At 42.0% G+C, this 13,000-nt stretch overlaps 1 protein-coding gene across 1 annotated transcript in view; it reads right to left on the bottom strand.

The window, feature by feature from the left end:
- LOC144502125 (long-chain-fatty-acid--CoA ligase ACSBG2-like) overlaps positions 1-13,000 on the bottom strand; it is a 69,577-nt gene that overhangs the window by 34,221 nt on the left and 22,356 nt on the right. The window contains 5 exon segments of the mRNA XM_078226079.1: positions 372-605; positions 3,221-3,402; positions 7,234-7,404; positions 11,135-11,284; positions 11,617-11,703. Of these exon segments, the coding sequence (XP_078082205.1) occupies positions 372-605; positions 3,221-3,402; positions 7,234-7,404; positions 11,135-11,284; positions 11,617-11,703 (824 nt within the window).

Here is a 13,000-nt window from a genome sequence, read left to right as displayed (position 1 = left end):
TCTTCAGTACGAGCAGAGATGAGTGTCTTTACCAATCCAGTTTTTGCCTTATCATTCATGCAAATAACTTGAACTTTTTAAGAAGACAATTGAGCTACTCTGAGCAGACTACCAAGTAATGTAACCATTGATGCACCTGAGCAATTAAAGAAAAGAGGGGTTTTTATCAGAAGGAAATAAAGGAAAATTGTATTAGGTGGAAAATATAAAAATAGTGCAAAAATCCAGAAAATAGTCCTGTGTTAGAATGAGCTATTATTTAAAATATACTGGTTCTGCAAACTTATGATATAAATTAAACAATTTTTCTATCTACAAAGATACAGATGTGATTAAAGTTTGACCACTTGAGTATTAGTGCATTTCCAGACCTTGGAATTCGATAGAAGTTTTGCCGAGAGATTGTGTGGGGACCTGTACTCTCACTCATTCCGTAGAGTTCATAAATTGGAATACGAAGGCTTAGGAAGAACTCCAATGTATCTTTGGTAATGGGTGCTGCTCCTGTAAAGAACTTTGTACATTGGTCCAGGCCCAGTGCAACGCGAACTTTCTTAAAAACCAAGCTATTTGCCAATGTGAATCCGCAGGGCACATCTGTGCTTCTGTAACATAAATGGAGACGTAAATAACCCCTTTGACCTCACTCCACAGCATAAAAAACAAGTAAGAATTCATTGTTAATGGAGAAATAAGTTCTTGATTTAGTTCATATATTTTAAGGAAGGAGGGAGATGGAGGGAAATTGTATAGTACATGACCAGGGGCTTAATAATTCCAAATCGGGCCAAAAAGTGGAGGAGGGCTTATTAAAAAAAAAATTTTCTATTGCAAATGGAAAATCTGATTATGTTACCTGTTCAACAGGCTTTCTGCATGCAGTTCTTACTAATTGCATTATTGATTGGCTGCAAGCATAAGCAGTTGACTCAATATCACTACTTACTAATGCTACATGAAGCTAACCTGTCCCTCTAAAAAAGGAAGATGCATTGTGGCTGGAATAGGTGAGCTGAATTTGATCAGGGAAACAGAGAAAAATAAATGGGCATAGTATAGAGAGCAGGCACCCATGTTTTCCCAATTCCGCACTAAAGATATACTGGAGGAGTTGGACAGGAAACTATTGGAAGGTGCAATAAGTAACCTGAAAGCTCTAACACAGCGGAATTGAAGCTGGCCGTTTTTGCAATGTCCAGTGTTAAAGCCATGGCTACAAAGGGACTGAAATAATTGAATATGACAATACATTCAAATGTAATCCTCCTCACATTCCAATTCCTCCTCATTAAACAATCTCTTACGCTACCTTTGGCTGTGCATCACCTTCTCCTGCATGAGAGAGGGAAGTGTCATGGAATTTGTTTGGCTGACGTTGCTTTTAAGGTTGAATAGCTGGCAGTGTATATAAGCTGTGAGAGGCGGGTGTAAGAGTTGCAACAATGTTTAAGGTCTTGTATATATGCACTTCTTACTTTCCTTCCTTCCCTAATAGCCATATCCTTGTGCCTTGTGAGACTTCTTACGGAAAGAAACAACACCAGGTTAAAGTCCAACAGGTTTATTTGGAACCATGAGCTTTCTGAGCGCTGCTCCTTCATCAGGTCATCAGGCCTTTCTGACCTCCCAACAGCTTTACATGAAGAGACCATCAAACTGAGCTGCTCAGGAAAAGTTTAATACGTCACCTCAACCTCATGTACATCATGAGATACAATTTTATATTTATTTATAAGGTTTCAAATGTACTGCAGAAGGTTCTACAAGCCATGGCAAAATTGCAGCAGTAAAACAAGTAATAGAAACGAACAGGATTGGAAATGAGTCGCTTAATTTAAAAATTAAATTACCTCTTGCATTTCACCAAAACATGCAAGTGTATATAAAATATTACTTATATAGACACTACATATATATAACCACATACACACACATATACTGGAGAACATCTGGAAATGCGATTTCAGTTACAAACTATAGATAGTTCCACCTGTTAATAGCTACCCAGAATAAGTTAGAAGAATTAAAACCATTTCTAGCTTCTTGGTAAGTAAGACCTACAATCCTCCCACTTCCAAAACAACGACCACACCCACCCACCTCTCCACCCCCCACCCCTGACTATTCCCCTACATCGGAGGCCAACCCAATACCCCCACCCCAACAGCGGGACCCCTCCCCCAACTGCTCAATACCTCCTCCCATCAACTGCCTGCATGACCACTCCACCTAAATTCTGTCCATTTACCTTCTCATTGATTTGAAAGTGGCTAGAGCTTTAAGCTCACCTGATACAAGGCAGCCGATGTTGTTTTAAAAAAAGGAGGGGGATGGGGGCATGGTCTCCTTGTGTCCGACTCTGCAACCCTCAACAGAAATGCACCAGCCCTACACATTTCACACCCAGCCCGAGGCAGAAGGTCGGACAAGAAAAAATAAAAAGCTTTTCAAGGTAAGAAACTGGAAGTGGAGCAGCAATCCGACTCTGAATGCCACTGTGTGGAAGCTCAGCTCCACGAGATATTAAGCTAATACAAACTTATTCATCCACCTTAACTTCACAGTTATCACACGCATCAGAGTAAATGCAATTGTCAGAGCATTTACTTTCACTGATTGTTGTCCCTTAAGAATGGCGAAAAATGGTTCTACTTACTCTATTATATATGTTAACTAAATCAGGAAGAAATTGAACAAATATTTGGTAGAGAAGGAGTTTGAGGGGTATACTGAGAGACTCCTAATGTTTTAAATTCAACCTTTGGAACCAAACAGACGAGCCAAAACAATCTCTTCAGTCTGTAGATCCCCATGCTGTCATGCATATTTGAAAGGTGGAGGCTGAGGGACAGTCTGATAGAGAAGCACAGATAGCGTCTATAGTCAGAGGCTTTTCCCCAGGGTGGAAGGGTCAATTACAAGAGGGCATAGGTTTAAGGCGAGAGGGGGTAAGTTTCAGGGAGACGCACAGGGAAAGTTTTTCGCACAGAGGGTGGTGGGTGTCTGAAATGCACTGCCAGTGGAGGTGGTGGAAGCAGGCACGTTAGCAATGTTCACGGTGCATCTTGATAGACAAATGAATAGGAGGCGAACAGAGGGATAGAAACCTCATATCAGCGCAGGCTTGGTGGGCCAAAGGGCCTGTTCCTGTGCTGTATTGATCTTTGTTTTTTTTAAACTATTGTACGAACTGCATTAAGAAAGTTCTTATTTGACGTACCCGTACATCATATTATAACCTGCTTTCAGGCCAATACCCTTTGCCCAGATGGCTATCTTTCTTTTCAAAGCAGATGATTCAGCACTGGTATCTTTCATTTTTTCCTCTATTTTCTCCCAAACACGAGGTACTCCTAAAAAGGAGGTGGGATGCACTTCTTTCAAAGTGTTCACTAAGGTACCCTAAGAAGAAACAAAACGCCAAACTTACATTAAGAAAGCTAACATTTAGTACTGTTTTTTAAAAAACTGGTAATTCAGATTTCAATTTGACAAAGCTTGCGCTTAAACGATGCAAAACCACAAGTAACTCATCAGATGGCCCAACGAGGAACACCCTGCTTGGTACATCACCAAGAAACAAAAGGTGGCAGCTCCAAATCAAAGTGTGGCCTAATTATTTCATCTCAGCCAGGGTAATAATCACAGGGCTACAAATCGCACACACAGAATAGGGTGGGGTGAAGGAAGAGTGGGAACGCCGCATGGTGAAATGCACTGGAGCTCCTCTTGGCCCACAAGTAATGCTGAAAAATGGCACGTGCCTCTTCCACAAAGCAGTCCTCACCTTTAATTGCTGGGGTTCTTCAGACCACGGAAACCCAGCTGGATAGGATTCAAGCTTCAAGAGGCACTCAGCCTCATTAAAGTATTTAAATGAATCACCTGCCTCTTGGGACCAAATGTCTAGGCTCTCACTCACAACTGAGCAATGACGATTGAGGGCAAACATAATTAGTAAAGTTAGACTTTTCAAAGAAACGGGAAGATTTATTTTTTTAGATGAAAGATCAGCTTAAAAGTCAAATATATTCTCAAGTCACAATAAGGAAAATGTGATACTAGCTGATTGAAAATAAAAGTCAAATGATTTAACCATTTGGTAAAAGAATAGGCAGGTTTGGACTTTGGGTTATTGCTTCAGGCACTTGAATTTCGCAGGCTGATGGTAATAAAAGTGAAGCAAAGATCCAATTTTCTGCCATTTATAATTAATGGGTGAAAATCAACCTCAAATCAGAATGCAGTTTCTACTGCCAGAGTTCATGTTAAATATAAACAGGCGGGATTTTCCAACCTCACTCACCCTGAAACCAGAAAATCCCGCCAGAGGTCAATGGACCTTTCCATGGTCCGCCCCTCGCCTGCTCCAATTCCTGTGGTGGGCGGGATGGTAAACTTCACCCCACCATGTCAGCAATGTTCAGGAAGATGAGGCATTGTATCTCTGTATTTCCCTCTCTCTCTCCCAACCTTTCTGCACCTGACGGTGCATAGGTCAGACTTTTGTCTGTTTCTATAGTTAATTATTCCTGGAACAAGTCACTAGTCTGTCACCAAAGGCATATAGCTTGAGGGACACACCAAATCAAGAATAGCCCCACACTCAGTCTCACACTAACAGAGACAAATTAAGGGGAAATTTAGTATGGCCAATCCGCCTAACCTGCATTTCTTTGGATTGTGGGAGGAAACCAGAGCACCCAGCAAAAATCCATGCTAAAATGGGGCGAACATGCATACTCCACACAAAGACACACCCAGGCCAGAATCAAACCCTGGTGCTGTCAGGCAGCAGTGCTTATCACCATACTCCTGAGGCATTACATAGTGAGTTCTAGATCCAAACTTGCTCAATGTCATTTTTGCCTGGCCCACACCCTTTCACCTGCACCATGATAATCACCAAAACCATCTTGCACTTTATCTGAAGATCAAAAATGGACTATGTCCTCGGGGTATGATGTACAAATCTCTAGATAAAGCACCAGGGTTTGATTCTGGCCTGGGTGTGTCTCTGTGTGGAGTTTGCATGTTCGCCCCATTTTAGCATGGATTTTTGCTGGGTGCTCTGGTTTCCTCCCACAATCCAAAGAAATGCAGGTTAGGTGGATTGGCCATACTAAATTTCCCCTTAATTTGTCTCTGTTAGTGTGAGACTGAGTGTGGGGCTATTCTTGATTTGGTGTGTCCCTCAAGCTATATGCCTTTGGTGACAGACTAGTGACTTGTTCCAGGAATAATTAACTATAGAAACAGACAAAAGTCTGACCTATGCACCGTCAGGTGCAGAAAGGTTGGGAGAGAGAGGGAAATACAGAGATACAATGCCTCATCTTCCTGAACATTGCTGACATGGTGGGGTGAAGTTTACCATCCCGCCCACCACAGGAATTGGAGCAGGCGAGGGGCGGACCATGGAAAGGTCCATTGACCTCTGGCGGGATTTTCTGGTTTCAGGGTGAGCGAGATTGGAAAATCCCGCCTGTTTATATTTAACATGAACTCTGGCAGTAGAAACTGCATTCTGATTTGAGGTTGATTTTCACCCATTAATTATAAATGGCAGAAAATTGGATCTTTAATAACGGAGCTACTATATACAATCCCAGACTAAACGTACTCCTAAATACAATGAAATAAGGATCAATTGTTGCTGGGGGACCATCAGCTCTGTGCAAGACGCTCTTTGGTCTACCCAAATTTCATTGGTTGGGATTAGACAGGATAGATTCAGAAGGAATGTTCCTGGTAGTGGGGGAGCCCAAAACTAAGAGTCATAATTTGACGATAAAGCGGTAAAACTTTTAGGACTGAGGTGAGGAGAAATTTCTTCACCCAGAGAGTGGTAAATCCTAGGAATTCACTACCACAAAGTAGTTGAGGCCAAAACATTGTGTGATTTTCAGAAATTAGATACAACTCATGGGGCTAAAGGGATCAAGGGATATGCGAGGAAGACAGGATCAGGATATTGATTTTCATGATCAGCCATGCTCAAAATGAATGGTAAAAATGCTCGAAGAGCCAAATGGCCTACTCATGCTTCTATTTTTCTATGTTTCCAATGTAGAGCTGTCAATGACCATGTGCTGCAGATTGGCACATTCCAAGGTTCAGAATTATGTTCAGAGGGATGCATTAAAGCTTGAGGCAGCCATGGGAAACATTTCATGGGGAAAGGTCTAAAGCACTGCTGCCTCACAGCGCCAGAGACCCGGGTTCGATTCCCGGCTTGGGTCACTGTCTGTGCGGAGTTTGCACGTTCTCCCTGTGTCTGCATGGGTTCCTCCCACAGTCCGAAAGACGTGCTGGTTAGGTGCATTGACCCGAAAAGGCGTCGGAGTGTGGCGACTAGGGGAGTTTCACAGTAACTTCATTGCAGTGTTAATGTAAGCTTTACTTGTGACTAATAGATAAACTTTTACTTTACATTGTACACCAAGAGGCTGGAAACTGGAACCCCCCCCCAGGCTATTTGCTCCAGAGGATGTTGACATGAAATGTAAATATAAATTGTAAACATAATGTGTAATAGCAAGTGTAGTGTGGCACTGTGTATGCTCTGTTGGAAGAAACTGAATTGTATTGCATTTTATGTAATGTCAAATTTGAACTGTTATTAATATACCTCTACAAATTTCATGAACCAAGTAAATTTTTGGAAAAATAAATTCTGAATTCTTAAAACTGAGAAGTGCTTCAAATCTTAACACGAGCATTCTTCAACACTAAAATACAATGAAGACTAATAATGATTTTACTATACAACTGAGAGAACAAATAAGATAATTTGACCTGGGCTGCATCAATCATTAGGGGAAAGAGATGTAAATAATTAGGTGACAGTTTCATACAAATTTCAATTACTCATTGATGCGCGATAAATCACACGGGAGGCTGGATGCACCCGGGAAATAAAGGCTTTTATTGCCAACAATAACGGAGCTACTATATACAATATACAATCCCAGACTAAAGGGTCACCAGGCAGAGCAGTGACCTTTATACCTCTCCCGGAAGGCGGAGCCAACTGGGGTGTACCATAGGACTATATTAACAGGTAGAACAGCCCAACCCTAACCCCAACAGTAACATATCTACAGACTCATAGTACTGGCCAAACCATGGCTCAGCACTCCTGGTGGTAACCAACAATGGTTCACCACACTCATTTTCAGACATATTTGAATAACTAGAATAACTCTTACAATTCTTCAAACTCTAAATTACCTTGAGTGCATCTGGCTTGGCAAAGTAAGTTGCAGCTCCAAACTTCATTGGAATCCAGATATCCATCATCTGTGCTGCAATATGACTCAGTGGAAGAAAACTAACAACTTTTTCCTTTGCTTCAGGTTTAATACCCACCATTTTACCGGCTGCGTTTGCAGTCCATGTCAGCTAAAAATAAGGAGAATTGTATAAGCAACATTCTTCCATACAAGAGGAGCATACCAACATCCAAAGAGTTGTTTGATTTATGCCGGTTACTATGTCAAAACATTGAGATTTATAATCTGTGCCCTCTAATCACCCTCCCACAAAATGCGCATTTGCCTGTAACCTTCCTCAGTGAAGAGTGAAGGATGTTTAGTTTGTTCCCTGCCAAAGGAAAGGTGACTAATCACCTTGCTGAAAACAGTCATGACTTAGACCTGTTGACAATCCACAGCTTTGATAAAGAATCCTCCCTTCCTTAAATAATTGACAGGCTGGAATATGGCTCCACAAGTATAAGAACCTTTCACTGAGAGGAATCATTATCAGCTATGACACTTATTTAAGACACCGCCAGTATTCAATCTATACAATTCAACATTGAGTTGTGTTATGTAGTGGCACAAAGGTACTTACTGATAAAAATAAAGTTAATACAGTGGTTAGCAGCTCTCAGCAGCCTTGGAGCAGCCTACCCAGCTTCTCCAGTCTTTCCATGCTTACTACATGGCTGCGAGGTGTGTTGTGCCTGAGAGAGCACTTCACCTTGTGGTGTGCTTATTTACTCTCAGTTCCCATAGGTTTCTCAAGTAAGGTGACTCTTCTGCTGTGCTGTCTTAAAGAGACAGACACCACAGGAGATTGTCATCGACTTCAGGAAGCGTAAAGGTGAACATGCCCCGTCTACATCAACAGGGACGAAGTAGAAAGGGTTGAGAGCTTCAAGTTTTTAGGCGTCCAGATCACCAACAACTTGTCCTGGTCCCCCCATGCCGACACTATAGTTAAGAAAGCCCATCAACGCCTCCACTTTCTCAGAAGACTAAGGAAATTTGGCATGTCACCAACCTTTACAGCTGCACCATAGAAAGCATTCTTTCTGGTTGTATCACAGCTTGGTATGGCTCCTGCTCTGCTCAAGACCGCAAGGAACTAAAAAGATCGAGAATGTAGCCCAATCCATCACGCAAACCAGCCTCCCATCCATTGACTCTGTCTGCACTTCCTGCTGCCTCGGCAAAGCAGCCAGCATAATTAAGGACCCCACGCAGCCCGGACATTCTGCCTCCCACCTTCTTCCGTCGGGAAAAAGATACAAAAGTCTGAGGTCACGTACCAATCGACTCAAGAACAGCTTCTTCCCTGCTGCTGTCAGACTTTTGAATGGACTTACCTTGCATTATGTTGATCTTTCTCTACACCATAGCTATGACTGTAACATTACATTCTGCACTCTCTCATTTCCTTCTCTATGAACGGTATGTTTTGACTGTATAGCGCGCAAGAAACAATACTTTTCACTGTATGTTAATACATGTGACAATAATAAATCAAATCAAACATACAAAACATCCCTTCCCCTTAACTTTCTCATACAATGTTCAAACTCGATTTACTCAAGCCACATTCGAAATAAACATTATACATCCAAGTTAGACCTTTGTAAATCAATGTAGGGGTGAGGGCGGCACGGTAGCAGAGTGGTTAGCACTGCTGCTTCACAGCTCCAGGGTCCCGGGTTCGATTCCCGGCTCGGGTCACTGTCTGTGTGGAGTTTGCACATTCTCCTCGTGTCTGCGTGGGTTTCCTCCGGGTGCTCCGGTTTCCTCCCACAGTCCAAAGATGTGCAGGTTAGGTTGATTGGTCAGGTTAAAAATTGCCCCTTAGAGTCCTGAGATGCGTAGGTTAGAGGGATTAGTGGGTAAAATATGTGGGGATAGGGCCTGGGTGGGATTGTGGTCGGTGCAGACTCGATGGGCCGAATGGCCTCCTTCTGCACTGTAGGGTTTCTATGTTTGATTATTAAATGGAGGGATCTTGAGGTTTTCATTTAACGGGACACCTCTGCTAGTAGACTTAAACTATCTACGCTTCCAAATCATAGAAATCATAGAAACCCTACAATGCAGAAAGAAGCCATTCGGCCCATCGAGTCTGCACCAACCACAATCCCACGCAGGCTCTACCCCCATATCCCTACATATTTTACCCACTAATCCCTCTAATCTACGCATCCCAATATGGCCTTGCATGGGATCTTCCATACAGGCTTGCTGCTTTCCGAGTTCTGTCCTAGACTGTGCACTGACCAAGAACTACATACTTCACTCTACGGACAGTGTCACTCTCCAATCCACTGTTGATCCTTTACTTTGTCAAGCCCCTTACTCTCCAATGCATGTCGATACCATCATTACAATACAACACAGTCTTATGTTTTGACAGTTGATTCACAAACTTAGCCTGTTACTTGTCAAAGAATGGTCATGGATCTCTGTTTCTGGTACTAGATCATGTGATAAAGTTCCTTCCCTTTTTAGTACTTATCATGTTGTGCATGTTTTCAGAGAACTGCCAGGTTTCCTTTTGTTGCAGTTGTAATGAACTCTCCTTCTATGTTCAACATTTCATCCTTCTATTTGTTATATTTATACAGGAGAATGAAAAAGGGAACACCCTTTCTGCCTGCAAGCTAATTCAAGTCCTTAAACAGCCAATTAATAGCTTGTGAAACATGTGCTCCAAAAAGAAAACTAGCTACTCCCCTAACAAAGCTGTTCCAGTATAGCTACAATACTGGGATCTGCCTGTCCAGGTATGTCCTGCCCACAGTAAGCAGGACAAATCCAACCTGGCTAATTATAACCCCATCAGTCTACTCTCAACCATAAGCTAAGTGAAGGAAGATGTCATCAACCCTGCTATCAAATGCTACTTCCAAAACAATAACCTGCTCACTGATGCACAGTTTGGGTTCTGCCAGGGCCATTCAGCTCCTCACCACATTATAGTTTTGGTTCAAACATGGACAAAAGAGCCAACCTTCAGAGGTGAGGCAAGAGTGATTGCCCTTGATATCAAGGCAGTATTTGACCGAATGTGGCATGAAGAAGCTCTGGAAAAATTGAAGTCAATGGGAATCAGGGGGAAAGCTCTCCACTGGTTGCACAAAAAATGATGGTTGTGGTTCCTGGAAGAGAGTCATAGGGTGGCATGGTGGCACAGTAGTTAGCACTGCTGCCTCATAGTACCAGGGACCCGGGTTCAATTCCCGGCTTGGGTCACTGTCTGTGCGGAGTTTTCCTGTGTCTGCATGGGTTTCCTTCAGGTGCTCCGGTTTCCTCCCACAGTCTGAAGGACGTGCTGATTAGGTGCATCAGCCATGCTAAATTCTCCCTCAGTGTACCCGAACAGGCATCGGACTGTGGCGACGAAGAGATTTTCACAGTAACTTCATTGCAGTGTTAATGTAATTCCACTGAATTCCTTGAATTCACTACCTAGCAGCACTGCAGCAAATAGGCAGCAATGGCTCAAGGAAGTAGCTCACCAGCACCTTGTCAATCAATCAGGTCTGAACAATAAGTGTTGCCCTTCTCAGCTTTGCCACATCCACTAAACAAAATAAATTTAAATTATTTCATAGAAGCATAGTATCTGACAAAACATAAAAAGGCACAAATAACAACTTTAGATTCTTGCTCAGAAAGGAACTGAAACACACACAAGACTCATTAAAGAAAGTGAATTGGCAGGGTGCGAATTGCCACATTCTGAAAGCTCAACGCATTCATCATGAAATTTCTTTAAAGGGCCAAAAGTCATTAGTTCTTTACAAATAAGATATTTTTGAACTTTGATATTAATTGTCCCAACAGTCACCAAGTACAGAATAAAATGGACCAAAACTTACGTTATCTTGGCTAAGCATGACTGCTTTAGGAACCCCTGTTGTTCCGGATGTGTAGATTAGCGTACAACACTGATTGGCCATCTGAGAGTCTATGATTTCATCCAACTCTGCATCTGGGATGCTTTCCCCAAGCTCCATAAATGTCTTCCACTTAGCAAAGATTAAAAGGAAATTATTACACCTGATCTTTTCTTGCGATGGGATGTGGCGCGCCATTCGCTGGTGGCAGTTTCTTCTGGTCCCACCGCTATTCAATGAAATTTCCCTTTGACTGCACCCCGAGAAAGCTGTAGCAGGGGTGCACTGTCGGCTGGACCAGAAGATCCTGCTGGCGTGAACAGCTGGAAAATTCTGAACAATTACTTCAAACTTTAAACATTCTTAATAAAATTATACAATGTTATGCACAATAAATATTTGAGTTAATTGTACAAACGACATAATATACAAGCTTTTGGAATCAATAATGTAAGAATACTTACCATATAAAGAGGTGGTTGGTATTGGTCTATTTCTAATGCTAACTTATATTGAACAATTGCTTTGAGGTGAGGCAATTGACTTTGAATCTAAACATAAAAGTCAAAAATAGTTTCAAATATTAATTGTAAGATTTAATTAGAAAATGTAAAGCAAACAAAATTCATTCATCCAAAGTTCATTCAACACATTCGTTCAAGTGCACCATAAGCAGATAAATGTCCATTTTATCATGGATTTCTTGATTCATGAAGTCACAATACATATTTTGGTTACACGTCTAATTCTCAAATTGATCTATTCACACAAGCAAAGAAAAACAAGGTTTAAAAAGAAGGATATAGAGCGATGATTAATGGAAGATAAACTTAAAACCATTGTTCATTAAAATGTAAAAGATACAAATCAAAGGGGAAAGAAGTAGGGAGTAAATCAATGGTTAAAAAAAACAGGCAATTCTGTGTGGGTTTCCTCCCACAGTCCAAAGAAGTGCAGGTTAGGTTCATTGGCTGTGCTAAATTGCCTCTTAGTGTTCCAAGATGTGTAGGTTAGGGGGATTAGCAGGGTAAATACCCAGGAGTAGGGCGGGGGAGGGTGGTTTACAGGGATAAAGCCTGGGTAAGGTACTGTGTTGGAGGGTCGGTGCAGACTTGATGGGCCGAATGGCTTCCTTTTGCAACATAGGGATTCTATGAAAGGGTATTGATTTGCTTCAAAAGAGTTATTTCCTCCAGCCTTGTCAACCCTGCACATTCCTCTTTAGTAACATCTAGGAGCTTGTGTCAAAATTGGGAGAGCTGTCCCACAAACTAGTCAAGCAACAACCTAACAGGCATACTGAAACAAATGTCCCAAATACCAACTCTCCCATCAGGAGGATATAACTAGCAGAGGTGATGACACAGTACAGTTGAAAGAGAGTTGCCCTTACTACAGACAACATTGATTCTGGACCCCTGAAGTCTCATGGCATTGTCAAACATGGGCAAGGAAACCACCTGCTGATTGCCACCTACCATTCTATCTCCAACCCCTTCAGCTGACGAATCACTACTCTTCCATGTCGAACACTATGGAGGAAGCATCAAGGGGGTTAAGGGCACAGAATATGCTCTGGATAGGGACTTCAATATCCATCACCAAGATTGACCTAGTAGCACCAGTACTGCCTGAGCTGGCCATTTCTAAAGGACATAGTTGCTAGACTAGGTCTGCAGCTGGTGTTGACGAAAACAAGTGGGAAAAACCTAATTGAACTTACGATCAAACTATCCTGTCACAGATGCATTTGTCCATGACAGTATTGGTAGGAGTAATCACTGCACAGTCCTTGTGAACAAAATCATAGAATCATAGAAATCATAGAAACCCTACAGTGCAAAAAGA

This window comes from Mustelus asterias, chromosome 1, assembly GCF_964213995.1.
Source record: "Mustelus asterias chromosome 1, sMusAst1.hap1.1, whole genome shotgun sequence".
In the NCBI taxonomy this organism is placed as follows: Eukaryota; Metazoa; Chordata; class Chondrichthyes; order Carcharhiniformes; family Triakidae; genus Mustelus; species Mustelus asterias.
Note: the sequence above shows the minus strand (reverse complement) of the source record. Positions and strands in the feature narration are given on the sequence as shown.